The sequence below is a fragment of the Idiotropiscis lumnitzeri genome, chromosome 6 (assembly GCF_059441095.1).
Source record: "Idiotropiscis lumnitzeri isolate Australia: NSW breed Sydney's pygmy pipehorse chromosome 6, RoL_Ilum_1.0, whole genome shotgun sequence".
NCBI lineage: Eukaryota > Metazoa > Chordata > Actinopteri > Syngnathiformes > Syngnathidae > Idiotropiscis > Idiotropiscis lumnitzeri.
In genome coordinates this window covers 9,419,067-9,446,905 of record NC_142396.1, presented here as the reverse complement: position 1 = coordinate 9,446,905, position 27,839 = coordinate 9,419,067, and the positions used below count along the sequence as shown (strand labels likewise).

The 27,839-nt window shown below is 40.8% G+C and overlaps 2 protein-coding genes and 1 long non-coding RNA gene across 7 annotated transcripts in view; 2 read left to right on the top strand and 1 right to left on the bottom strand.

Moving 5' to 3' along the window:
- The first annotated feature begins 1,180 nt into the window (after positions 1–1,180).
- On the top strand, positions 1,181–12,305 carry ice2 (interactor of little elongator complex ELL subunit 2). 5 transcript variants are annotated; one of them, XR_015844080.1, is made up of 16 exons: positions 1,181–1,321; positions 2,206–2,307; positions 3,596–3,923; positions 4,009–4,128; positions 4,209–4,343; positions 4,506–4,622; positions 4,822–4,981; positions 6,244–6,425; positions 6,513–7,284; positions 7,896–8,065; positions 8,141–8,270; positions 8,990–9,074; positions 9,311–9,361; positions 10,546–10,789; positions 11,894–12,053; positions 12,156–12,305. XR_015844080.1 is itself a non-coding variant. In XM_088298594.1 (16 exons), exons 1-16 carry the CDS (start codon positions 1,308–1,310, stop codon positions 12,157–12,159), a joined length of 2,673 nt encoding a protein of 890 aa, XP_088154720.1. In that variant the 5' UTR covers positions 1,181–1,307; the 3' UTR covers positions 12,160–12,300. The 5 variants fall into 5 exon arrangements, 1 of the variants encoding a protein (XP_088154720.1); XR_015844081.1 differs by having other exon boundaries at positions 11,897–12,023; positions 12,156–12,293; XR_015844079.1 differs by having other exon boundaries at positions 11,894–12,023; positions 12,156–12,293.
- anxa2a (annexin A2a) lies at positions 12,198–17,962 on the top strand. The gene is made up of 13 exons (XM_088298595.1): positions 12,198–12,355; positions 12,827–12,884; positions 12,966–13,059; positions 14,302–14,396; positions 14,510–14,623; positions 14,759–14,849; positions 15,515–15,594; positions 15,674–15,733; positions 16,075–16,168; positions 16,263–16,358; positions 16,430–16,488; positions 17,570–17,692; positions 17,776–17,962. The coding sequence occupies exons 2-13, from the start codon at positions 12,837–12,839 to the stop codon at positions 17,833–17,835; spliced, it is 1,014 nt and encodes a 337-aa protein (XP_088154721.1). The 5' UTR covers positions 12,198–12,355; positions 12,827–12,836; the 3' UTR covers positions 17,836–17,962.
- Positions 17,963–19,226: 1,264 nt separating this feature from the next.
- The window catches only part of LOC148335135 (uncharacterized), a 67,945-nt gene continuing 59,332 nt past the window's right edge, over positions 19,227–27,839 (bottom strand). Inside the window, exon 6 of the long non-coding RNA XR_015844078.1 lies at positions 19,227–20,973. This is a non-coding gene — a long non-coding RNA (uncharacterized LOC148335135). The remainder of the gene's footprint in view (positions 20,974–27,839) is intronic.

Below are 27,839 nucleotides of genomic sequence, written 5' to 3'. Positions count from 1 at the left end.
CATTTCTTTGTTTTTTTTTTAGTATTTTTAACACTTAATGCGTTGTGCGTTAAGTATTCTGTACATCGGGATTTTTTTCATGTCGTGTGTTCTCTGTCAGTCGTGTAATGAGAAGGTTGAAGCAGAGGTGGAGTCTTTCTTTTTCCAAGCAAGAGCAACGCAAATTGAGGGAAAGCTCAAATCGGCGTGTGGTTGTCACCAATTTTCAAGTCACATGTTTGCTACTGATGTTAAATTGGGGGCCAGATGCTCATGTACCTTTTGAACCCAGCTCTTTTGAACTCTCTTTAGCAGGTAGTCAATTCACAAACGTAGTTTTGCTCCTTCTTGTCTGATGATTCTTAAATATGAAAATAAGTATTTTGATTCATTTTGTAAATACGGCTGTAAAGAAAAATAAGAAATTTAATGTTGTCTTTTAAATACTTTTCATTCTAATATGAATGTTGTTATATTGTACTTAGAAACTGTACCTTTAATATTACCTTTATTAAAAGTGCATTGGACACATCGGTTTTAGATGTGCTTTATGTGCTGTTATCCCATAATAAAATTTACCGCTTGTAATGGGCTTTTCTTTCTTGGCTGTTTTCTTGTCTTGTTTCTTCAGCTGTTTTCGAAATCAAATTACAGGGGGGTGCAAGATGAAAGTTTCTTACTTTTTTTTGGCAGTCCTCTTTTTATTTTAATACAATATACTTTGAAAAAAAAGGAAGAAAGCTGAATACTAAACAGATAAATGTGTACTGTTTTATGTATTTTATATTTTTTTGCACGTCACACAGCCATGCAGATTCTATTAATTTGATGTATAACATTAACAACATAATATGAACTTTAATTTCTAAGAATTTAATGTTCTTCCACTAGATGCCAAAGGGTTCAATTAACTCGTGTAGCCACCTGTCGACGTTCACAAAACAGAATAACAGCTTTGTGTTCAACGAAACTGGGACAGATTTCACTATAAGACAGTGTGTGGGTAAATTGAGACAATGCCATCACCATTTCAGTACATATAATTTTTGAGGGGTGGATTTTTTCCAAGGTAAAATATGTGCCTTTGGTCAGTAACGTTTGGGAAACACACATGCAGTTGCTACTAGGACCACAGTCCACAACATACAAAAACTGACCATCGAAAACAGGTCAATTTGGTCAGGATCCGCAAGAGGGCAGCACGTTGTTAGGAGCAAAATAGGTCGACATTATTTCCTCAGTAGAAGAAAAGAAAACACCCGGCGTGTTTGCTAACTGGCAAGTTGCCTTCATGCGCTCTTTCTGCGTACTGTGAACCAATTACAGTAATGGAATTGGTGTGGTGAGTGAATTTTCAAGTGATATTTCGCAGAAAGAAATACTACAAGTTGTTGCGCTGGTTGTCGTCATATATGACAGTGTAACTTACTTTCGAAACGATGCTTGTTAGCTAAACTCGTAGCTCTTCCCTGAGAATGTAATGTAAATGTACTCTGTACTGAAGTAATTTACTATTACAATCAATTGTCACGTAAAATGTCTGATTTTGTTGTCTCCATAACCATAATAGTGTGTTGAGTGTGTACTGAATGTACAGATTTGACTTTATCCGCAGTGATGATGTTTCGTTAACAATACGTTTCTCAAAAGTGGGGAGAAGTAGCCATTAATTTTACTCGCGTACTCTTACTTTAATTACTTTAGAATGTGCGACAAGTGTGAATAAAAAGTAGTCCGTCAAATAATTACACTAGCTTTCATCATAAAACCTCTGTTTTCTAATGGCATATTTTTGTAAAATATACAAAAATATAACTTGATTTTGCTAATTCAAATATACAGATATACAATCACTTTAAAACATTAGATAAACATAAACATCAACTAAAGTAACTTGAGCCACAGCAAATTGTCTTAAATTAATTAAATTACTAATTTATTATTAATATTTATTATGTTATTATTACACCTGTGAAACAACACATTATACTCAGCAGACATTCATGTGACAATCTGGCTTCAATTGATTGTTTAAATGGTGTCTAATGTCACGAGTTGGATTGGCGAAAAAGTAATTTGACGCAAGTCTCTAATTTACCAATAATTTTCTATAAACTAGCCAACATCAATACATAATCTGATTGTGATTTTGCATGAACAGAACAGAAATGTATAAAATGTCAATGCATATGAACTAGACTAAATTTCAATGCACATTCCTTTAAGGGAGGACCCTCCTGTATCTGATGCTCCTTTCTTCACCAAAGACGTTTACGACCAATATTCCCTTGCACCCAGCAGTAGAGAGCTGTGGGCTTCTCTACAAAGGTATGCTCATGAACTATCAACTTATTTAGCTACCACAGTATTTTGACAATGTTTTTACCCAACTGCGGGGCTCTATACTAACTTTTACATGCGTAGCACTGGTGCGACCAACATTTTAGTTCGTCACCCCCTTTTTCGGTGTGGTACAGCCTTACCATATTTGCAAATGCAAAGTAATCTCAATTGGCAAATCATAGTTTTGCATCATGTAAAGATTGAAGAAAATATGTAGCTGTAATCAGAACTTTCTTTGCAACAAGCAGCTACTGACACACCAGATCTTTTTTTTTTATGACTTTAAAAGATGAAAAGCAAACAATGCCACGGCAAATATTTGTAAAAAAACAATAAAATTACACTTGACCAAGTTTAAATTATTACATTTTTGTATTAGTTCAACAAAATACTTTAATGATACTAATTACTTTGCATTTGAAGGCATGAAAAAAAATACACTTTGAAAAAGTTTTAACACTTTAGAACAATTGAAAATGAAAAACATTTTATTACACAGTCCAAATGTTTTTATTTATATACAGGACTTTATAAAAGTCTTATCACACCAAAAGATTTGTTATTTACTATTTAAGCCTTTGGGGAGTATACTTGGCATTATACACGCCCACACTTTATTTATAGAGGAACAATTTACCGTGACACACATCACACAGGCTTCTGCCTTGTGCGTGCAGTCTGGCAGACGGACACCCTTTTTTTTTAAACCCCCAGGAGTATTAAACTTGCACCTCTGCTACTGCATTGAATTTTTACCAGCACATACTAAAATGTTGGGTGTGTTTGCTAGCATAATGGTTGCAGTTTCAAGTTTCGATTAAAGGTAATTTGACTCCTATCTCACAGGACTCCTGTGAAAAAATGCCAGCCTCTAGTCTCTATGCACAATGGATTTCAAATTAATCAGTCATTATGTGATTTACTGCAAGTTTCTCTTTTGATTTAAGATGTTTTATAACGATAGGACTATTACCATTGAGCAACTAGAACTATTTAATGCAAAATGCCTCAATTTCAGGGGCTCATAGACTTTTTCAACGTAGAAGAATTGACAAATGATCTCCATTGAGGATATTTTTGGAACTTTAAATATCCATCCATACATTTCTATAGCGCTTGTCTTCGCCTGCCGGATGCACCCTGAATTCCTCACAGGGAATATATAGACAAACAAGAATTTGACATTGACACCTATGGACAATTTGAAATCTTCAATGAACCTAACATTAATTACTATGACTTCACTTTGCCCGATCATATTTTCTCTCTCAAGTCCTGCGGAGAATGACGGCGCACAACTGGAGTGTGGTGGTCAGTCCGGACAAAAGTTTACTTCCAAAGAAGTTGCACAGTCGGAAAATAGCAGCAGCAAAGATGACTCCGGCGATGACACCATGGAAATAGACATGGCTACGGAGACTCCAGAGGGATGTAAAAATCCTCCAAAAGCATATGTGGCAAACAAGCGGGTAAAGAACAAGGCGGATGATGACTTTCCTCAACCCAGACTGCCCTTCCCGTGCGTGTCCAGTCTGTCCAGCAATGAACAGAGGGCGTATGTTAGCATTATGTGTAATAACAAGCTCAGGGATCCTCCCCAGGTGACAGTAATCTCCTTTAACATGAATTGTCATCAGGCAAATCCTTGTTGCATTCCTCCACTTGAGTGTTATGCTAATGTTTCAGCACCTGAAAGCCCGAGTAGACCATGAGGTGATGCAATTTCAGAAGTACTTGCAAGATGTAGCCAAAGTATGTGCCGGCGACTACGGTTTTATATCACAGGGAGCATCACAATATGCAGAGGTACTTTTGTGACTGCACACACACAATGCCGGTTTTTCTCATGTGTTTAATTATTCAACCAAAAATGATTCTATCCTCAGGATTATTTGAGGGCACGTTTGGAGTGTATCCAAACATTACCTCAGCTCTATCAGATATGCGAGATGACCAGTTTGACTGGCGGAACGTTCAACCCTGGACTGTCTCTCACCTTTGAAAAACAGCTTGTTGTCATGGTAATGTATTCTCACCGAGGCTGTGGATCCGTTCTGTATAATACGGTTGCTATGCTGTGGTATTAACTTCAACTTGAATTAGTTGAATTGCAAAACTATTCTTTTTATGTTGGTTCCTTTTCTTTATTTCCGTATTTGGACCTTTTTTTTTTATCCCCCCAGGGCAGTGTGGATATCACAGGCTGTGTGATAATAGCTGCTGATGCACAGCTTGCAACGGATTATCAGAGTGTTTCATCAGAAAATCCTCCAGCCAAAAAAGCTAAGGACATGCACGCTGTAAGCAATTGTTTCACTTTTTATTTTTTTTAATTACTTCTATAAAGTAAGGCGCAAAGATTCTTTTTTGTGACTGCTAGAGTGGGGATTCATGACCGCGGGTCTTTAGCGACTTCATTTTGGCTGTGGTAGTTTTCACAAAAGACAGCAGGGGGTGTCCAAGTATTCCTCTCACCGCTGCTATTGTGTTGCTCTGCAGGCAATCAGCAGCGATAATAACGCAGAGAAGCTGAGTGCACGCTATGAGCCGCACGTGTGTCTCACCCGAGAGGCCCTGGTCACACTGTTGGACAACCACGGCCCTGACTTTGCGCAGGGATGGGAACTTCCTGTTTCCATTAAGGTGAACCATGGCAAAGGTACAGCTCTATGTTCGGGATATATATGGGGTGGAAATTGTAGGAGCCTGTTCAGCATGCAGGAGGCCCACAGTTTATTCTGTAACCCGAAATTCAGAATGTTCACTAACTATGCAGTAGTAAAGTTAAAATTGTGTGACGGCTGAAGGACTGACGAAAACATTTTTTTTGACAGTCATCTTGTTGTACATAACACATCTCCTTCCACAAAATTCCAATTGAAAAATACTGTATTTCAAAAATTTACGCCATGGAGGCTAGTATTTATCCCATTTCGAGTTTTCATATTTTTCCCAAAATGTACTATTTTTCTCCCAGAAATTCCCAATTCATTCCCAACGAGGCTGCGTTTTCTTCAAGGTTTGTTTGTAATTCATGACAATGGCACAGTCAACAGTACACATTTGTATCATTTCCATTTGAATTTGAAATCTGTCAGCTCATTCAATTCACCTTGGGGAACAATTTTCAACTGGAAAAAATTCCCTCCGACCAAATATCTACCATTTTCACCATACACACAAAATAATCTCTGTTTACTCCCAATAGTCCCTTTTCCACCGCAGGAACCTTGAGAGAAACTTTTCTATTTAACCAGGTCAAGTAAGTCGGCCTTTTATTTTCCACCAAAGACATTTACCCGAGTATGATGTTTACCCAGGGCCGTTTGGCGGCCAATAATCGTTTCAAAGCAGATTCATGTGGCCCCATTTGAAAATCAAAAGATTAAGCTCATTCAATTTCACATACCAAAAATTCACTATTTTCCCAAATAAAGTTTCCACAAAAAGGACGCATTCAAGAACACACGCCATTCCCAATAAAATTCTAAATGTTCAGATCATTCAGTTCAGCTGGGAAATGATTTCCAACATCCCAAATTGTATGCATCCCACCAAAAAAATCCACATTTGAGAAAACATTACATTCAATAAAATTTCACATCTTTGAATATCATTGCATATTTTTCAGTATCATTCCACAGCATTCGATATCAAGTCACATTTCATTATATTCATTCAGTCTTTCAGCTTTCACACACAATTGCTTCAGAAATTGCAAATGTGAAGTTATATTCAATTTTATTTATATAGCGCATTTCACAACAGTTAATATTTGTATTTAAAAACTGCTTGGGAAAACAACCAAGTACAAAATGGTAACTACAGCAAATATAAACATTTTAATATATTTGTCTGTTGTTGTTCGTGATGGAGTAGATTAAATTCCATATCCTTTGTCACTTGTAACTCTACCCACAGGTGTGAATCAGAGGAAGACTGTTTATATAGAATCACCCCTACTAGATAATGAAATAACCGTGAGACAAAAGAGTCACATCTACCACGAGGAGAGTTTGAAGCTCGCCTTTATTAAGAATGGAAAAAGAAACGTGTTCCATTTAATGACGGAACTTCCTGTGGACGATCGGGAACCCTCGCAGGTATCTGGCGCTCACACGTCTAACATTTATTATTGCACATTTTTTTTTTTCTGATCAATGACACCGTCGTAACTGTTTGCAATCCAGGAGGGCTCCCAAAGAAATGTGATCGCCAACCCCAGCGATGATCTCGATTTTGGAGTGGACCTCACTGACCTAGAGACTTTCGGAGAAGCACCAATCACAAGGGTGCAGAAGACACAAAATGAGCAACTTAAACATGTTCAAAGTGAGAGTTCGCCTCTTTCAAGCAAGGCAAAACAGCTCACTAATCCTCTCGGTGGTAGTCCACAAGCGGAGATGTGCAGCTCCGTGACAGATCTCAAGCATTACCTGGCAACAGAGCAGACGAGTCCGACGGTTGTCAGGGAAGCGAATGAGGCAAACACTACAAAAGCAGTGTCCGAGTCTAATAAAGAAAGTGATAAAGACTTTGAGGATGACAGACTGATCATTGATGACTCAACATCACCATGCAAAGCTGCGACGCCTACCACGTTTGCCGCCGACCCCGCCTCTGAGGCTGTCACCTCACCATTGCCCTCTCCTAAAAGGGGGACAGCACGGAGGCAAGCATCCAAAAGAGCAAAGGCCCCCGCCGACCAGCTGGGGGAGATCTTGCGCATGCAGACCGCCATGTTCAGCACAGCCAGTGATGCCAGTGACGCAGCCACCAAATGCTCCGCCTTGTCCCAGGAGGCCATCTCACCCACCAGATGTGCGGCACCCCCACGCCACACACTCCCGCTATCCCTAGTGAAACCGTGTGTGACCTCTTACTTGGAGAGGAACCGGCAACACAGTGGAGAAACCTCAGCTGCTTCTCCAGTGATCCACACAAGCTCTCCAGAGAACAAAAGTTAGTCAAGCTGCTTTTTGGCCTTACTTCCAAAGCCTTACTATGTTTTAGATCACTCAGGCCTCCTGAAAGTCCTGAAATAATTCTTCACCTCATGTTTGAGCTGTGAAAATCTATCTGCTTAAAGCTTGACTTTCACGCTGGCGTTAAAAATAAAACTTCTTTCCATGTCGCGCAAGCACTTACAGCTAACAACGAGGCGCTCTAAAGTGGGCACGCCTGTCCAAAGCGCAAAGTCAAGGTCCACAAGGGGTCTGTCAATTCAGACACCCCAACCCTTCTTCACGCCCACTTCTGCCGCCTCTCTGTAAAGTGTTATGTAATACTCTAACATTATGCACAGTTTGAACATTAATACTGCGTAGATCTTTGAAAACAAAACTCAGTTAATTAATGATTAATTAACAGAAACTGAATGGGAATTTTTGATAAATAAATGTTGGATGTCAAACAGTTCTAAAAGATTCAATTCATCTGTATTCTTAAAAGTAAATTCAACTATTATGTACTGGATGAAAATGTATGTCACTGTCACACGCTCATGCCGGACTTTGTTGTTTATGCTCATTATTGATACCTGGCTGACCTATATTTTTCACCACCTCATGCAGGAATATTGTCTCAGGAGTTGCAGGCTGGCGCTGAGGACGAACAAGACTACACATCCCCGGAGAAAGGCAACCTGCTATACAAACTCTTCAGTCTCCAAGACGTTCTCATCATTGTGCGCAGTTCAATCGCCGCAGCCCGATCCAGGAAAGTCGGTAAAAACCCAAGCCAGGTATGCATGTCAAATTAAGTATGAACGTCATTTTAATGTTTCAAACTGATATTTCTTTACTGCTCTTCAAACCAGTTCGTGCCGATGCATGTTTTGCCCAAGCTGGAGTATCAGCTGTGTTACGGAGTCGAGTGTCTGAGTAGCAGCGAGGCTTGCCATCTGTGGACGGAGACGGCAATTCACTCCAGTACAGTTTCCTTCGTAGGTAAAAATAAATACACAGTTTAGCTTCTTTTTCTTACAAAAAACTTAAAGTTAATGTGTATTTTTTTTCCCCTCCACGTTGAATGTGGCAAGTGAACCTTCCCACATAAACCAATAGAATAGTCTTTGGATGACTCACCACCTCCTCCCACTGCAGACTAATTCAAGTTTATGCTGTTGCCAGAACAACAGCCACAGGCCTCAAGATACAAGGAAGCTTGTTCGGGCTTAAGTCTTTCTTTTGTGTGATTGCACATCGTATGGTTTGGTTTATCTTTTAAAACCTTTCAACATGTAGTCCAAAGTTTCCTTTGCTGGTCCTTTGAGGTCACGGTTATCGTGCCCATTGCGAAACCAAGGGTGGGTGTAACCATGCAAAACCTAACTGATAACGCATTTTTAGAAAACCACTTCATATTCCTTCGGTCTCCTACTGACGCGTCAGCGTGTTCAAGCTAAATTGCAAAAATAAAGGCTTACGTAACTGGCTCAGCTGATAATACAACACTTCCCTCTCTGTGGCTGGTGGCTCATCATGTGGTCATCTCCTATTTGTCTATTTGTGGCTTTAATTCAGTTCATGACTGGTGGAGGATTTTGTTGAAAATTTTACAGGAGGTAAGAAAGGAGATGTTGCACTCCTTTGTCAGCTCTGGCTATGGTGCTGTTGATGTCGTCTGCACTCATTAGCTTCCTCCCTATCCCTTTCCTTCTGTGCAGCTCACATCAATCCGCACACTTCTGAAGTAGCGTTGCTCAGAAGGCTGCCTGACGCGTGGAGACACAACATCTCCTGCGGGTTCAAGTGAGTTGTCGGCTTTGCAAGATGATTAAGATGAAACTAATCACCCTCCCCGTGTGATGATTCCACTTGTGATTTAATGATAACGCTCGTAATGCAAGCAGCTAATCAGTAGAAACATAACGGGCATGTTTTCATCACTATCACAGCCTTTCGTTTTGTCAACGTAATGAGTGTTGAGATTGACTGTAGTGCAGGTCCAAATCAACACGGTGACACGTGCTTCTTTTTGTTCACAGGCCAGTGAAGTCGCTAAACATTCTGCACCACCTTTTGAAAAAGCTGACAAAGTAAGTTGCTAACAACGCAAGACATTGTAAAGACAACAAACACTTTGAGATTGTTCGTGTTTGGGCCTCACTCCTCTCGTTATTTCTTTGCATTGTGAATCGGTGCAACACAGTTTCACTGACTGCTGACTGTATTGAAAAAAAAAAAACACTCGCTAACAGACAGCAAATAGGAATGTGATTTAAATTTGCAACAAGTGGGAAGCAGATTTGACCAATTTTCGCCATATTGTCATGATTAATTCAAAATTAGAATGCTTGCTCTGACAACGATGTATGAAAGCAAATCGCCTTTCGGTCACACCAAACTGATACTTGAACATGCTAAACGCCCATATGTCATACAGATAATTGTATAGTCTTGTGACGTAATGGCCCAACCATTCCTAGTCATCATACAAACTTGTAAAGACAAGTTAAACCACAATATACAGAAATAAACCACTTGTCACCAGTTGAAGATGTCTGACAGACTCAAAACGGAGCGGAGAGTAATGGAAAGTGAAAATGAGACGATTGTTGGCAAGCATCACTGGTCATTTTCATTCCGCTCATCATAGCCATTATGCTTTTAGCGCTGTGCTATTTAGTGTTTGGTAAAAAATACATTTGTGAATGCAATTCATATTTCATGAGTTTTACTTAGTAGCCATTCACTCAAGTGCCAAAAGTTCCTCTTTGCCAATCACTGTTCTGTGGCATGACTAAACGCCAAAGGAAAAACACATCAAGCTAGTAGAGTTAATGTTATAGAGTGAAGGTCTCGCAGTATTGACTGACACCTGGCATGATGATTGGTTTGAGCACTTTAATTTTTGTTTGATTTATTTATTTATTTATTTGCAGGAAACTTCACTTGAAGTCTAAATTGTACACTTTTTGGGGCATTTGACTTTGGCGGTTTCGCAGTTTATTGTTCACAATTATTGTTGAGAGCGTACATGTCTCGTAGGTCTGCAGTTGAGTTTTCATTTGTTCTGTTTCAAATTGATGAAACTTTTGTTCAGTCAGATCCCGACAACGTCAGGCTCTGATTCTTGTCCGCTTACATGTTTGCGTTGGAAATTGCACAACTACAGACTCACAATCCACGTGCCACATTGTACTTTTAACATTCTAGTTACCGGAAGAAGTCACGCTGAATACACTGACACGCCTTCTGTGACGACGCACTGTGTTTGTAGAATGGAAGAAGGGCAATACCTGATCACCCACAAACCACAGGAGCCGTTTGTGACGTTGTTAAAAGCGGCCGACGGGAAAGCGTGTCGAACTGCCTACGACTTGCATCAAGTCCACAGCGGTCTCCCGCAGACTCCCACCGACGGTCCCGTGCCCTGGATACCTGTGGATCCCACTGTGGTGCTGCCCTTCCACAAGAAGCACGGCCGTGTCCCCTGCACATTCCCGCCGCGATCCGTGCTGCAGGTGAAAAATACATCTGTCACTACATACGAGAACACAGGAATGTCAAAGACCTAACCAATCAAATGCTCTCGGCCCAACGCTTCTGAGACTGGCTGAACCGGTGCCAACTCTGCTTGCCTGTCAGTGCGGGACAATGGAAAGCATTTCAGCGTGAAGCACAGTTTACTGGAGTCGACTCAGCGACATTCATTGCATTCCTGACTAAAAGTCTAAACTGGTAGAATCATAAATATGCATTATTATCCTTTAGGAAGGCCGATAATTTGATAGAGTGCGTGTTTTGGCTCTGAGAGTTTTCTGTTGCAGTTTGAATCATTAAAGGGATCGTTTGGCTGGGATGGTGCATTTTTCAACAACAAGTTCAATTTATGTTTTTTTTTTTAGCAGGAAAATTATATTAGCTTACATTTTCAATTTCATCAATGTATTATGGAGAAATGAATACAAAACTAAGGTAAGGTAATGAGCGTTATGGCCACGCCCCCTTCTCCTCCCGCCATGTCTTGGTTGGAGTCAAGTCGCCATGATATGCAAACAATGCGTTCCGAGAGGCTTTTTTGTAAGATTAAGCTGCCTCCCGATAATAAACTAAACTTTAGCGTAGCAAAATGTCCTTAAACTAGTACTAAGTTTCGAGGCAACTGGCACTTTTTTGATTTTGTAGCGGTAATCATGTGTTTTGCTCATATGAGCTCGCTCACATTTGAGCCAAAATATTGTGCAGAATGCTTACATATATTCACTGATTGAAGTGGACAAAGGTAGTCATGTGTATTTGAATTTTAGTTGGTGATCGCTCGCCGTTTCGGACGACAGAACTGACAAACCAAGCAATATTAGGCTTTTCTCCCTGCTGTGACGTAGTCAGCTGACACGAAAAAAAAAAAAAAACAAGCCGAGCTCCAAAAGGGGGCATGCCAATTCGTCATAAATCCCGTCCCCAAAAAGCCCTCAAATCACTACAGAGACTTTTAAGGGTTGAATTTTAGTATTGATGTAATTTTTACTTCCATACCTTTTATATAAGTGCCAATGTTTATCCAAACCAAGTGTCCCTTTAAAGTGCTGATCATAAGTATTTATTATGCACTGTGCTTCTTGCAGCAGGATTCAGTCGATGGAAATGCAGCAGGTCCGGGCAAGCCAGGAGGGAAGAAGAAGAAGTAAAAGAAAAAGAATCACAACAAATGCATTCAAAAAGTCATCCAGCATTCAGTTTAAGATCATACAGCAGGTTATTTGTGAGATACTCGAAGAGTTGTATGTACGTTTTCTAGAATAAACTTATAAACATTCAAATGGATGTGTGGTCAAACTGATTAGATCAGTATGTATGAGAGAGGATTTTTTTTCTTTTTTCTCAAAGCTGAGCAGCTTGACTTTGTCAGGATCAACTTTGCAGTGGCTGTTTGTTCAATTGGGTGGAGTCAAGAGTGGGTGGAAAAAGGAGGAGGTGAAAGGGGAAGTCCTCTCCGTGTCAGTCGCAGTGGCGTTAAATCTCCACACCCATTACTCGGACTCATCAGCACAGGATTCGTCGCTCGTGTGCCAACTTCTACAAGTTAGGTACGTTTCACTGTTGTTAGGCAGGCTATGATTGAAAGGTAGCCAGGGTTGTTGTACATTCTTTTAGGGTCTAACAAAAAAATATGCTGATTCATGGACTATGTTGAATTGTTTGTGCAAATATGCTGTTTTCAGTGTTTAAGAACAATCCAATGTTGTCACATTGCCTCCACATGTGTGACTGCGGTGTGATTTCATACTGCAGTTCCAGGGCGTGTCCACTGCATGTGTGTCAGTGATTAGCAAGTTGCCTTTAAATTATAATAATTCCATTGACTGAGAAGCAATGAAAACCAACACAGCGGAGCTTAGAGCTGCACATATGCTGTTGTCTTTTATCCGTGTTTTATGGGACGGCAGTGTGTGTGTTTGAAGAATGTGATGGCATCAGGAGACTAAACAAAGGTGTCCCACTCGGCCTCAGTGATGGGATTATACTGATTCATGATCACATGATGTCACTTTTTGCAGGACAGTGAAAATGGCGATGGTGGCTGAATTCCTGGGGCAACTGGCCCTCAACGCTGAGGTCAAGTCAAACACTTTTGCACTCCCACACCCTTAACATGACATGCTTCATTGATGGATTATGTTTTATTTCATTCTACAGTGCCATGAGCCCAAATACCCAACTGTTATTCCTGCTTTGGACTTTGACCCTGAAAAAGATGCTGCGCGGATAGAGACAGCTATCAAAACTAAAGGCAAGATACACCGTGTACATTCCTGTTGAATTAATTGTAGCTGAAGCGTCTGTCGGTATTTGTGAGTCAGCATCCTGGCTTAAAAAAAAAAAAAAAATGGGGGAAGCCGTCCAAGTCTGTGACCTCAGTGCTGCCCCGGAGCGCTGTGCAAAATACATGGAAGCTCCTGGTAACAGCGAGCAAACCCTCCATTATGTTAGGATGCTCATTAGTTTCTGGAAAAGGGCTGATGGTGGACTTTGGCTGCTCTAGGAAACAGAATTTGTTTCTGCTCAAACAGACCAAAATTTCAAAAGCACTTTCCTTTCTCAAATAATGTGTTCCATATTTTTTGGTAGGCCCATTTGATGTAATGAGTTGTCCAGAGGATAGGCTAGGCTTCAAACGAAAGGACTAGTTGACACAACGTTAATATTTTCCAATCTCCTTCACTCTGCTAAGAGTGAAGAGAAACTTTAGCGACACGACACAGTGACAAAGTGGCCGTCTTAAGCAACTGCAAATCTTACACAATTCAAACATCATCGGAAATAAAAAACCATGACTGTTTGACTTCATGACCCGAATTAACTGACAGCTTTGCTTACTTTACCAAAAACAGCAGTGACAGTAGCCTCAAGACTAAATTGCGGTTTCCATGGTAGCAGTCAGCAGAATCGTACATTTCATTAAAAAAAAATTTTTATATATATATATATTAGTTTATTTTTATTTTTTTTTATTTTTTATTTTTTTAAATGCTAATAAGCACCCCAACAAAATCATGTGTAAAATTCCAACACGGTAGCCAGTCGTGTCCAGAGATGGATGACGTCATGGGAAACTATCGTTAGCTCTGGTCGTCATTCGGGTCGCAGGTGAGTTGGAGCTGGCAGGCAGGAACTGGACTGGTTACTAGCTACTCACAGAGTCCATCTAAACAGCCAACGAGTCAAACTTGCATTCACACCTATGGATAATACTTCACGTATGTGTTTGGAATGTGCGAGGAAGCCAGCGTGCGTGCAACAAACCCACGCAAGAACGAGGGGAGCAAGCGATCACCATACAGGGGCGGATGATGTCAAGTTTCGAACCGCAAATAGTTCAGTGCTGTTCTTGGACAGTACAACCTTAACAAACCATCAAATGAGTATTCCATTGACTGTGTTGCTCACCATCTTGTATTTTTCATACCTCTTTTGTATCTTATAAAAGTGTTCCGTTGTATCTAATAAAGTGTTTTTTTTTCCTGGCCTTCAGGTGTGGACGAACAGACCATCATTGACGTCCTAACAAACCGGACGTACTCTCAGAGGAGGGAAATAGCCTTTGCTTATGAAAGGAGAGCAAAGAAGGTAAAGGAAAGTTATTTGGGAGGTTTGGGGCATTCAAGTAACTCATACCATATCGTAAATGATGAAAACAGGATATTGTTCGGTGACCTCAATGTGATGTTGTTTTCTTTCAGGACATGATCTCAGCTTTGAAGGGGGCACTGTCTGGCTCTGTTGAATCGGTCATCCTTGGCCTGATGAAGAGCACGTCTCAGTATGATGCCTCAGAGATCAGAGGGTCCATTAAGGTACACAGCAGGCTCATTTTCAGAACGCCACTGCCCTCTTGTGAAGAAAGCACAGAATGCAGCCTTTTACTTACTGTAGTTTCTCCAAACCGCTTGTTACTTTGAAATATTCAAACATGTGGATGTGTCTTTCAGGGCCTCGGTACTGATGAAGAAACGCTCATCGAGATTCTATGCTCCCGCAGCAACTCAGAGCTGCAGGAGATCAAGCAAGTCTACAAGGACTGTGAGTAACCTCTCAAAACGAAGGGCCCCACGCACCTCTTTTTTTTTTTCATGCCAAACTCCAAATGATCACCGAGTTTCAATGCTATGCTTCAGGCTAGACAAAAACTTCACAATCTGTATCAGATACCTCGTCAAAGCTTTTGTCAATTTCCCTAATAGGAGTTTGTCAAAGTCACCCAAGATGTCAACAATAAACCAAAATGGCCGACTCACTGTTTAGTTTCGGGCTCTTTGCATCCCATTATGTTGTATTTTGCTGGCGTCAGGCCAAAACCTTGTACCTCCAAAATAGTCACATTTCAGGCGAACCCAAAAATGGCAAGTTTGTGCAACCATTGTTTATTTTAAAAGGGCTGATTTCTGTATTGCTGTTCGACTTTTTTTTGTTGCATGGAACAATTATTCTATTTTGTTTAACTAATACTAAAACAATAAAAAAAAATAGACCAAAAAAAAAATTTGAATTCTAAAAATCAATGGAAACTAACTGCATTTAAAAAACATAAGCCAAAATAAAATTAAAAAATAAAAACCGACTCTAGTGAAACTTCCCAAACTATTATAGCGCTGCTGAATGCAAATTTCTTCAGTTGAATAAACAGCGATGTGCCATGCGTTTCTGCAACCTCACCCTTGCAATCTAAAATGCAAACCTTTCCCTAGTGTTCAAGAAGGACTTGGATAAAGACGTTGCAGGTGACACTTCAGGAAACTTTGCAAAACTGCTGCTGGCTCTGGTGCAGGTGCGCTCTGACACTAATGCCAGTGATGTGGTTTCTGTTCCTAATTTTGAGACCGAATGCCAACCTTCCTTCTGCGCAGGCCAAGCGAGACGAGTCGTCCTCTGTGGTGGACTATGAAAAGATTGATGACGACGCCAGAGTAAGTTGTGTCCACACTTGGTAACGCTAACAAATTCGTATTTACAACATCGTCACATTTAAAAGTTGTAATTTTTAAATTACAGCTCGTAATAAAACATGCGTCGCTCCTTTTAAGCACTCCTAATAAAATGCCCTTGATGGCTATTTGCTCGGTATTTAACATCAGAGGGACTTAAGAGGACCATAATTAAAATAAATGCCATTTCCAAATGACTTTGCAAAGGGACACGGTGTCATTTGTGCTCCTGATCCTTTTTTCTACCATCAGTTATTTCAGACACGCTTGACGTAGAAGATAAAAATGTGATCATTTACTGGCGTCTTACTGATTCAAAACAGAAACTGTACGATGCCGGCGTGAAGACCAAAGGAACTGACGTGGCCATTTGGATCTCCATCATGACTGAAAGGAGCGTCCCTCACCTGCAAAGAGGTTCAGCACACGTCATTGCTGTGTATACAATGCATTTTATTTATTTATTTATTTTAAATAGAAGAATCTCATTATGCACTCGTATCCTCTGTAGTGTTTCAGAGGTACAAGAGTTACAGCCCCTACGACATGCAGGAGAGCATCATGAAGGAAGTGAAAGGAGACCTGCAGAGGTCCTTCCTGGTTCTAGGTACTTGAGATTGACAAAGAATACATAACCTTCAATATTACTTGCATTATTTATTTTGTTTTTTTTCCCAGTGCAAAGCTTTGAAAACAAGCAGCTGTACTTTGCCAACAAACTGCATGAAGCTATGAAGGTAAATGGATATGCGACAATAATAGAGATGTTGTCATAAAATGATATGAGAGGTGTGTGCCAACGGTGATGTTAACAAGCACTTTAATGTTGTAGAAATATCAGCTTTATTGATAGATTTTTTTCCACTGTAAATATATTGCTACATGATCAGATGAGGCAATTTAGTCAACTAATATTGGCATATGTACTGAATCAACACCTGGAAAGTGTCCCACCTTCTGTATGGCGTTGTTGTTTCTCACAATCTCAGTTGTAGTTTATCACACAAAAGTTTGGAGTTAAGGTCCGGGCTCGAGTGTTCCTCATGCACTTATAAAACTATACTAAAGAGGTCCTTCCATGAACCGGTTCCACGAAGGTAGAAGCATTGAATTGATTAATTCAAGGGTGTGTTAAAATAGTTTTGTCCATCCTTTGTATGAGATGTTGGCAAAGTAAAGGCAGCAAGGTTGTCTTAAGATGGTTACAAACGCGCGCGCACACGCACACATACAGTGCTTTTAAACGACTTGAAAGATTTTTAAAATTTGAGTCTTCTTAAGCCTTACCTGCTGTACCAACATTGCACGTTGTCTGTCATAGTTCCAAAAGTGGCCTGTGGGAGGCAGCATTGTGCTACCAGGCACAAAGAGAAGTAGTTGTTGAAAAAGCAATGGAAGCTTTACTGAAAATTAGAGCATGGTTGAAAATCCTTCTCAATTTTATTTTTACATTCACATCCATGGGTCAATATTTATAATGTTTATTATTGTGAGACACCTTCAACGATTGAACACAACCATTTGCTTTTCAATTTATGTTCATCAACAGCTGGGAAGCTTCAGACATTAAACAGCTTTAACATTAACGATTGTCAACCCCAAGCGTCTTCTGAGTTCTGAGTACATTATGGAGGAAAGATCAATCTTAACAAAATCCACACCTCAGGATAATCTTTTGGACCTATCTGATAATTGGGCCTCTGCTGACTTTGATCGGAAGGGGGGAGAAATGCTCAAATTCAGTATGCGTAACTTCCTTCAGAGCAAAATAAGTGCAACTAGAGGAAGTGCTGACATGTTTTCACTCTTTGTTCTCAGAATAAAGGATGCAAGGAGAAGGTGGTGAGCAGGATCATCGTGTCGCGCTGTGAAGTGGACCTGAAGAAGATCTGCTCGGAATACAAAGCCCACCACGGCCAGTCTCTTCAAAAGACCATCTTGGTGAGTGCGCAAGTGGATGGCGTCATATGTTGCAAATATATGCAGCATGGCTTGACCGTGCTCTCTTTGTTCCCTGTGTGCAGGAACACACCAAGGGAGACTACCAGAGGGTTCTGCTGGGCCTCTGTGGATCAGAGGAGTAAATTCTTTTAACTTGACAATGAAGATAACTGGAGCTAGTATACTAAAGCAGCAATGTGTATTTTTTTGCTATATGAAGAATGTCTATCTATTATTGAAGTAAAATAGCAATAAAGCAGCGCACCATTATTCAAGCCTTTCTGTAGTTTCCTCTTATATCCTGAAGAGGGCGTTATAGTAGCGCTAAAAACTGACCGACATTTTTAGTGGAGGCCTCACCCGCTTAATACCAGCTGATGAAATGCACATTTGTTTCTATTTGTATAAAATAATGAAAAGGCAGATTACACACGACTTCAACATGAATGTTCAAAACAAATAAAAAGGGGTGGACATAAAATTGAATTTAATTATATAAGATAATTCACAAGAACATTTTGCAGACTGTGAAGAAATTGATAAATTAATTAGATTACATCCAACACATTTTTGCACTAATGTGGTTCAAGAGTAGGCACAAATACCGTACTCTTTTTTCCACTATGAGAATCTATGAATATGATTTAATCATTAGTGTGTTTTTCCGTGTTTGTTTGGTGCTAATATTTTAATTAAAAATGTTAATTTTACCTACGGCAAAGATGATTTGCATAGCACTAAACAAGCGTATATACAGTGTTTCTGCTGTTTAGTTTGCAGTCTCTCAGGATGGAATAAGCAGCACAGTGTTGTCAAGGCATTTCTACTGAAGTATAAGAAAAAAAAAAACATCCCCAAAAGGCAACATGACTTGTGCTGAACACAGCGATGAGGAAGAGGAAGCTAATGAAAATAAGTCCTGAAGATCAAACACGGTCGTTTATATTTTATTTTCAGAGATTAAATCATGTTTCCGTCAAACTCTTTCAAAAGAATGGACTTAAAATTTTAACTAGACGTTAGATTTGTGGTTATTTTGTAATAATACTGATGAGAACATTAGCCCTTTGTGACACTTTATGTTTATAGGCAATAGAAAAATAAAATATAGCATAAAGTAAGCTAAAACAGTATTTTGCAGGGAAGGGGGGGGGGGTTTATGCACCAATATGCTTGACAGATTAATCACTCCATCATAAAGATGAAAGTACCGCCATATTTCCTCCTTTTTTATATGGATGTACAACATGCTGTTCTGCTCAAGGCCGGCCCGTGGGGACCGGCGGCGGACCCGAGGGGAAGTCGCTTCTCAATTGATACCGTGCAATTTACTGTCCCAAACGCTGACACTTCATCATTCAGACGACTTTAACCCCATGAATGTCAAACAGCGAGCATGCTGCGAAGGCGACGGCACGAACCCGGATTACCATAACAACCACAGCCTGGTGAGCACCCCCCCCTCCCCCCTAAAAATATTTTAAAAAATCATAATCACAGTTCCAAGTGGAATGTGACAATCAACAGTGTACTTTAATATGAAAAATAAATAAATAAATAAAAACACCATATATTGAAACAACCTCTTCAGGTTAGAAAAATCTCACAGCATACTACCAAACAAATATGTCACAAAAAAAATGGATACTCACAGCATGTACCTTCTGCCATCCAGTTAATGAATGAAAAACCCACAGTGGTCACAGAAATAACTTGAATCTGATACGTTACGTGAATAAAAATAGAACGAAAGTTAACCAATGAAAATCAGACACTGATTTTGAATTGAATTGATGTTTCTGTATTTGGTGATAGTACACGAGAGCATATTAAAATTTTCGGGAAGTCAAACAAACTGAAGGGACAAATAATATTAATGTTAACAAAAGAGCCCAGAACAAATTTAAACAAATCACTGGTGGGCTCCAAGTTGACATGACTTGAGACAACAAAGGAGGACACCACAATTGAAAATAAATCGTAAAAAAGCCAGACTGGCATTTGCCATGTTGACAAACCACAAAGCTTCTGGGTGAACGTTTTATGGACGGCTATCCGATACCATTAAATAAGACTGCTGTCTGCCCAATATCAAACTTTGTATTGGTACTTGTCCATTTCTATTAGGTACTGTACATGTTTTGACAAAATGCGGCAAATCTTTCAAAACAAAATGTATTTATTTTCACATTGTCTTTGAAGAAAAAAAATCATTTTACTGCAAACTGCTATTTGTAGAGTTAGAGACTGTGAATTGCACAAAAAGGTTTTATTTTAAGACCGGATCTAAACAAATGAAAGGTCCTGAAATACAGAGGTTCCACTGTACAAATTAATTTTATCAAATAAAAACGGTTGACATCTGGTGGGCCACCGCCTCCAGTTTGATGTAATCCAGCAGCCATTTAGCAGTTTGCCAGCCGGCTGCGTCCTTCCAAATTCTTGTCCCAGTTAGAGTGAACATGTGGAAGGCTCCTCTCCGTCACCTCGGAGACAGAACCCAAGCGGGCGGCGCTCGCGGCATCCAGCGGCATTAAAGTTTCACGGTACAGCTGGAAGAGCTGCTGCCGGCCCGCCAGACATAGCGAGCGCGTGCACGCCGGGAAGGTTCGAGTTTGTGCTTGTGATTAATTCATCCCATACAACTTAGAGGAGGGACACTTTCTTAAAAGGAGACGTGACTCCCCTCTCGCGCTGACACCGACAGAACCCCGCCTCAGAATCGGGGGGTGAGTGGGGGAGAACGCCTAAGGGTGTTTAATTATATAGGAGGAGACCACTAAGGTCTTCTTTTAATTGTGTGCATCTGTTTGTGTGTGTTAGCCTGCAGCTCTGCGTAGGTCGCAGGCCTAGTCGAAATGAGAAATCCTACAGGCGAAGCTGGAAGACGTGCCTCCCTCCACACGAGCACAGAGAGCCAGTTTGATTAATATTTTCTTAATTATCATTATTTAATCCGGCCCGAGCGCGGCACGTTGAAACGCAGCCTTTTGTCTCAGTGCCGAGGAAGATGTTGGCTCATTAGGGTGCGGCGAGATGCTGCGTATGGTAAATAAGAAGCTGGTGCCCTCGGGGGGGAGAGTCAGCACCACATTGAAGGACATCTCCCCTCCTGAAGGATGCTGCGGCGCTGGCGTTAACCAGCAGCAGCCCTCAGAATAGCGGAAGCTGCGCCTCTGGCACCGTCAAGGCCCGCTTCCTTTTGTGAGGCTCAAGCAGCAGACGAGACAGCTGTGAACCGGCCGGGCCATCAGTCAGCCTCTTCTGTACGTAGAACCAGACTTGAAATAAGAACACAAAAAAAAAAGCGGAATGAATTCCTGACACCACATCAGTCGGTCGGCTGACAAATCAGACGGACTGAGAAAAGTTGGACAACAAGCAGCATACTTTGTAGAGTTCATCTCGAAGAGCTACAAATATTCGCAAAAAGACTTTTTAAAGTGAATGCAAGTCGTATTGTGGCTACTTTGATGAGGGCCCGGCGGATTAATTGGCCAGCCACTTTAATCAGGCGTTATCTCTTTAAAATCATTTTTTTTATGACACAATGACACATGAGAAGACAAAATGACATTCAAACATTCGCCTCCAAAAATCAAATTATTTCGTCAAACGCTTTATTAGTGTAAATGTTAAGGGACCAAAAAAAGATTTTCATTGTATATTTTTTAAATAATGTCAGATTAATCGGTTGTCGGAGTATGATTGGAATCGGCACAAAAAATACAGCTAAATAATATCCAGTCAAACCTCCCAATTGGAATTGAGTTAATTGCCTTTAGTTTAATTCCCCAATATTTAATTTATGTTTTCTAGAAACAGAAATGTTTTGTATAAAAACAAATTTGTTTTATCTGTGCCTTTAAGAGGCATGGCCTATTGAGTGACATAATTTTGTTATTTGTCTATGAGACTGTTTTTGTTCTGCTCTATATGACTAGATGACGTTAAAGAGAGCCACAGCAGAAGAATGAAAGAGCCACAAGCGGCTCAGGAGCCGCAAGTTGCAGACCCCTGTTTAAAAGTTATATGACTTGATCACGTGACGTGCAAGAATTTCTAACATGGGGCTACTTGCACTAAGATTGTTGGTTACGAAATAGTTTGGATAAAAGCAAGTTCGGGCAGATTGCTCAATATTATATAGATAGTGTGTGTGTGTGTGTGTGTGTGTGTGTTGACGCTTGGTGGCCCTCAGCCAGACGTGCTGATGCTAATTCTCTACGAAGTGCTTGTAATGGCGTGGCACCTGGCTTCAGCACTCCGGATGCGCCACAGAGGCGATGCTAATATGCAAAGAAGTACAAGGCGGGGAGCAGGACGCCCTCTTCATCAGTTTGGCGTTTTCCAATTTATTTACATCCTGGCTAATAAGTTATGCGCTGTGCTGCTAGGTAAGACAAAAAACATGTTAGGTAATTAAACTGCTTTGCTTTCCCGTTCATCCATTATCCAAACTCACGCCTGCATACATAATGTAATAATATCAAATCAGGCACAAATGGATGAGGTGGCCATTCTGGCGTGTTTTAGCGCGAGCGGCGTGTCGTAAATCTACACGGAGGTGTCACGGAAGAGTAAATGTACGGAAGAGTAAATGTACAGAAAGTGTTGTGATGAATTTAGGAAGCATCAAAATATGTGTTCAGAAGGGAAGGTGGAGGATTTTATGTATCCGACTCTTTACATAATGCGGCCGTGCCAGAGCACAAACAAGCCGGTGAGTGTTCATCACAAGGCGCTCAACCTCTCACCCGCCGGAGGTTCCGGATCCAGCGAGTGGGTCTCTAATCCGTGTTGTCATGTTTCTTAATCCTGCCGATTGAAGGCGAGACTCGGCGCTTGGTGTCCTTGTCACACTGGCCGCGGGACCCCCACGCACGCACACACTTCTACTGAGACACACGCGCGCACGCGCGCACGTCCAGGGCCTCGCCTTCATGCAAGAGATTGAAATCGGCCGGGCAGACACTCAAGCATGAACCAAATGTCAGCGGCGAGCCACAAGGAGGAGAGGAGCCCGTGTTAATTATCACGCAGGTTCACGTACACGCCGAGCATCAAGTCATTTCCCGGTCCCGCCCCTCCTGGGACACGCCGAGACGAGACAATTTCAACAAGTAGGCTCTGATTAACTCCGTGATGGATTTTATTTTTTTATTTATTTTTACTAATCTCGCTCTGGAATGATGGTGTCTGCATCTACTTCCGATTGAATGATGATTTTTTTTTTATTTTTTTTTTTACAAATGCGCAGCTTGTTGGCGAAGAGTTTTACAGTTCATCAAAAGCGTCATGACAGGATGAGGTTTGAAGTCGGAGATAACAAACAAACAGTTCTGCATTCTATTGCCAACACCAACTCTGAAAAGGTACTCAAAAAATAAAAAATTGCCCTTTTAAAGTGATTCCTATGAAAAAAAAGTTAGAAATATTTGTTTGAAAAATATGTTTACGCTTCTGTCTGGTCAGTCATGTCAATCCACGGGACACCTGATGTAATCATAAATAATATTCGTTCACACTTTGCACAAATACACCAAGCGGTACAGTACAGACAACCAAAAGTGATGTTGATTACCTTGCCTAAAAATGTTCGCATTTCACCCTACAAGAACTCCACTTTGAGCCTGTGCTGTTTCACGAGCGGAATCAAAGAAAGTTCATTTAAGAAATTTCCTGCTGCTGAATTTCTTACTTAATTACTCCCACTCAAGTAATTTCTACGCCACTATTTACTTGAGTCATATTCAATCATAGACTCCTCCTTAGGTATACAATCATTGATTATACTCAACCCTCCTCTGGTTTTAATGTTGCAATACAAGTCCACTGAAGGGGAAAAAAAATCATCATTAATCTTCTCACAAGGATTAAAGAAATATGTACAAAGCATACGAATACTGAATGTTTTGTTCCTTACATGTCAATGTCGGTAACCGCCAATCTGTGGGCTTGACGGACGCGTCGGCATTCTATTTCTTTTCGAACAACACGTTTCCCATGTGTCACTTAACCTTTAGCGATTTCCCTTCTTGTCTGTTTGGTTCGTGTTAATTAACCCTGAGGACCCATCAAAGAGATCCAAGCATCAATTGAAATGATTCTTGATAGCGAGTCGTGGCCGAAAAGCCATGCGAGTGAGGTGTGCGTGCGTGTGTTGCCAGGGGAGAGGAGACGATGGCATACGGCTGGTGATGGCGTTTGTGCCGCTGTCACCGTTTGTGTCCTTGTTACTGAGAAGAAGTTGGCTGGCGCAGCCTGACCTCCCTCAGGTGGCCATGGATATGCAAATGAGAGCAAAAAATAGAGCCGCTTCCTCTTCAAAAACAACAAAAAGGGTTTTGGGGGAGTTTCTTTTCATTGATTTGTGGCTGCCGGCAGAAATGGTTGAAATACACAAAAGCAAACTTCCTGGTGAAAAGAAGCACGGCTGGCTGGAAAAGTAGCAGTTGCTGAGCCGCGACGAAAACACTGCACGTGTGAAATTATCCGGTTAAGCATGCACTGCTTGGGAATCAATTAAATGAAAAAATATATATATAAAATAAAATATATATATATATATATATATATATATATATATATATATATATATATATATATATATATATATAAAATAATGAAATGTACAAATAATTATAAAATAATAATTAGAATCATAAAATAATTTTAAAAAATTAAGTACATTTACTGCTGCTTTCGTGAGGATTATCCGTGCATGTCTATCGGAGACGTCACGTCAATGTTCCATTTCTTTGGGAATCGGACTGGTTAAGGGTCGGAGGGGAAATGTTTTATTCAGAAATATTTCACACTATATACCGACATTATATTCGTACAATCTGGCAGCCCCCGTGAACCACGGAGCTGGCACGCCAACCTGACAGTAATGCAGTTTTTAAAAAAAATAAAAAAAATTTAATTTTGAGGATCAAAATATGCTAATAGAATAGCCAGGGTTTTAAAAAAACACAGAGTCAAAGAAGTATATTTGAGAAATACGTAATTAACGCGTGCCGTCATCAGCAGCCAACGAAGGACATCTAGCGACCGACCACATTGAGTACCTCCACCGCCACTGAGATGAGTAAAAAATTTCCTGCTTAATTCATATTCCACATATAAATCAGAATACCATGATTAGAACTTTGACATGTTTTTATGCCCATCTGTCAAAAATATTGCTTTCAATGAAACCAGTCCAAAGTGCAAAAAAATGTTGGTGAACGCTGTGCTGCAGGTTGGAAACTTTAACCTTCTATCATCTCTCCGAGCTAAATATACACTCCAGACGGGTGACATATAGCGCATTTATTTTGTACTCTGATAATCCTGTTTTGATGTGAAAAGCACTGTTTCTGTGGCGAGGCTATAGGGTTGAAACCCACAAGTCAAAAACAGCAGAAAATATTCCTGATGAAAGAATCGCTGCAGCACCACCAGAGGCTTTATTCGCCGTGTTCTCGGGGCAAATCTGCACCCGGCGTCTCTTTCTGACGTTTGTCTAAAGCACATAAAGACAAAAGACAGGAAGTGTGATTAGCCATGGAGGATAGCGGCGTATCTGGCGCTCGCTCCAGGATACGTCTTGAGGTGAGGCTGATCAAAGTTGTGCCCACAGACACGACGAGACTGAAGCAGCATTTTTTTTCCATCGGCTATTTCTGCCTGAAGACAGAAGTGTGTTGGGGCGGGGGCTGACGATCGAGACATACTTCCCCTCGCAACGTCTTTACGAGAAAGTTTATACGTAGCTGTGGCACAATACGTTCGGCAGAACAATTTAGTACGTTCATTCGGCCTAGACATTCACAATGAAAATATATCCGCTCTCACCAGGTTGTTGCGGTGCGCTCCGAGCCCCAGTCTGCTCGCTGGCTCTCAAGTTTGAATTTTAAAAAAAAATATTTTCCCAGCTCCTCTACTGTCTTTGTTTGCGGAACGTGATCACTGACGGCTCATAACGAGGCACTCTCAAGTTGCCCCGCCAGTGGATTTTTAGAAGCCATATGTTTTTGAAGTGTCTCTTGGCGTTGATTTAGCAACCCCCCAAAATTAGGAAAGGTTCTTGTAAATACTGGAAAATCGTTTAACATTAGTTGACACAAGGGACTGGCGAGTGTTTGCACGTAAATCGGAATTCATGCTTTAATACCGCCTAAATCACTAAATAAATATCCGATGTACGTCGGCGTCTCACCTTTCTCCGACTTTTTTCATGATATCCAGCTTTGTTTCCATCGTCATTGGCAGAGCGAGAAGAACAGACGATGGGGCTGCAGACAAAATGGCGGACGAGACTCGGGCATCGTAAAGTCTCAATGGCGTGACCTGAGGACAATCTTGTTCTCAATATTTATACACATTATCGTCAAATGTGAAAATCAATCTCCATCCATCCATCATCTGCCGTATATCCGAGGTCGGATGATGGAGGCAGCATCTTGAGCAGGGAAGCAAATATTTAAATTTACTTTACACGATCCTAAAGGTAATCCGAGCAAATATCTTATTCCATAAGTGGATCTCAAACTGGGAGCCCTTCTCATTGTGTACCTACTAAGTAGCTTTCAATTCACACTTCTTGACCACCCACTCGGAAAATCAAAACGTCAGCTACCTCAAACGGTTTTATACTGGGTTGAGGTCTAGACTCTGACTTGGCCACTCTATGGCGTTAATACGCATCAAAAGCCACCAAAGTCAATAACCTTAATATTACCCATGTAAGGGGTCAAATATTTCTTTCTTTGGCCTCAAAATTGCATTCTTTTTTTTATCCTAGTCGCAAAGACGTAAAGGTTAATTAGGACATGTTATTACCATAAATTCGGGATGGGGAAAAAAAAAAAAAGGATTTCTTTTTCAAGTAACCCTCTTTGAACTGGTGCCATTAGACAGACGTTCCAAAAGCCCTCAGCTCAGCACACACAAGCAGACTGAAGAACAGCTTTTGACCCAGAGCTGTTGCTGCTCCTGCCCGCGCCAAAAAAAACGCAACATTTAATAAATACGATGCAATATCCATGGGAAGTGTACACGTACACAATCTGCGATAAGATCTAAGCAAATATGATGAAAGCGTGGACTGCACAGATTGTAAACAAATGTGATTTCCCATTTTGAAGAACTTCCTTTTCTTGTGTAGTGACAATTTTAGAAGGTATTACGGTTTGTGTCCCATTAGAGGAAAGACATTTTTCGCACAGCTACTTCTTATATAGAATTAAGTATATATAGATATCCTCGAAATACTCGAATTCGTTCAACACATAAAAACAAAACCCAATCACAATGCAATGAAAATGAAGTCATAAAACAATGCCATTATTATTAGAAATGATTAATATTAATATTATTAATATTATTACAATATAAAGTTGATATTTTTTATTTACGTCACTACATTTATTTATTGACACTCATATTTTTACCTTCGGACTTTATTCTCATAACACTGTATTACAGCTATGAACACGCAACATCGCATTGTCTTTTTTTTTCTTTTCAGTACTTATTTGACAACTTTTTCTAAAGAGACCGTCAACCGCAAAATTTTCTTTACAAGAAGTTTTAGAAGCCACGAAACCGGAAGTGGCGTCACGAGACCGGAAGTGACGTATTTTTGACCGGAAGTGACGTCGCGAAACCGGAAGTGACGTATTTTGACCGGAAGTGACGGCACGAAACCGGAAGTGGCGCATTTTGACCAGAAGTGACGTCACGAAACCGGAAGTGTCGTCACGAAACCGGAAGTGGCATATTTTGACCCGAAGTGACGTCACGAAACCGGAAGTGACGTCACAAAACCGGAAGTGGCGTCACGAAACCGGAAGTGGTGTATTTTGACAGAAGGTGACGTCACGAAACCGGAAGTGGCGTCGCAGAACCGGAAGTGACGTCACGAAACCGGAAGTGACGTCACGAAATCGGAAGTGATGTATTTTGACCGGAAGTGACGTCGCGGAACCGGAAGTGACGCGTTTTGACCGGAAGTGACGTAGCCCGGGAGTGACGTATTTTGACCGGAAGTGACGTCACGAAACCGGAAATGGCGTCACGAAACCGGAAGTGGCGTGTTTTTACCGGGAGTGGCGTCACGAAACCGGAAGTGACGTCACGAAACCGGAAGTGACATATT

Coding starts and splice junctions, on each gene's coding strand:
- ice2 (XM_088298594.1), top strand. Junction 2,308..3,595: donor CTGTGGGCTTCTCTACAAAG/GTATGCTCATGA, acceptor TTCTCTCTCAAG/TCCTGCGGAGAATGACGGCG. Junction 4,982..6,243: donor TAAGGTGAACCATGGCAAAG/GTACAGCTCTAT, acceptor CTCTACCCACAG/GTGTGAATCAGAGGAAGACT.
- anxa2a (XM_088298595.1), top strand. CDS start 12,837: ATGGCGATGGTGGCTGAATTCCTGGGGCAACTGGCCCTCAACGCTGAG. Junction 12,885..12,965: donor AACTGGCCCTCAACGCTGAG/GTCAAGTCAAAC, acceptor TTCATTCTACAG/TGCCATGAGCCCAAATACCC. Junction 15,595..15,673: donor TGCTGCTGGCTCTGGTGCAG/GTGCGCTCTGAC, acceptor CCTTCTGCGCAG/GCCAAGCGAGACGAGTCGTC.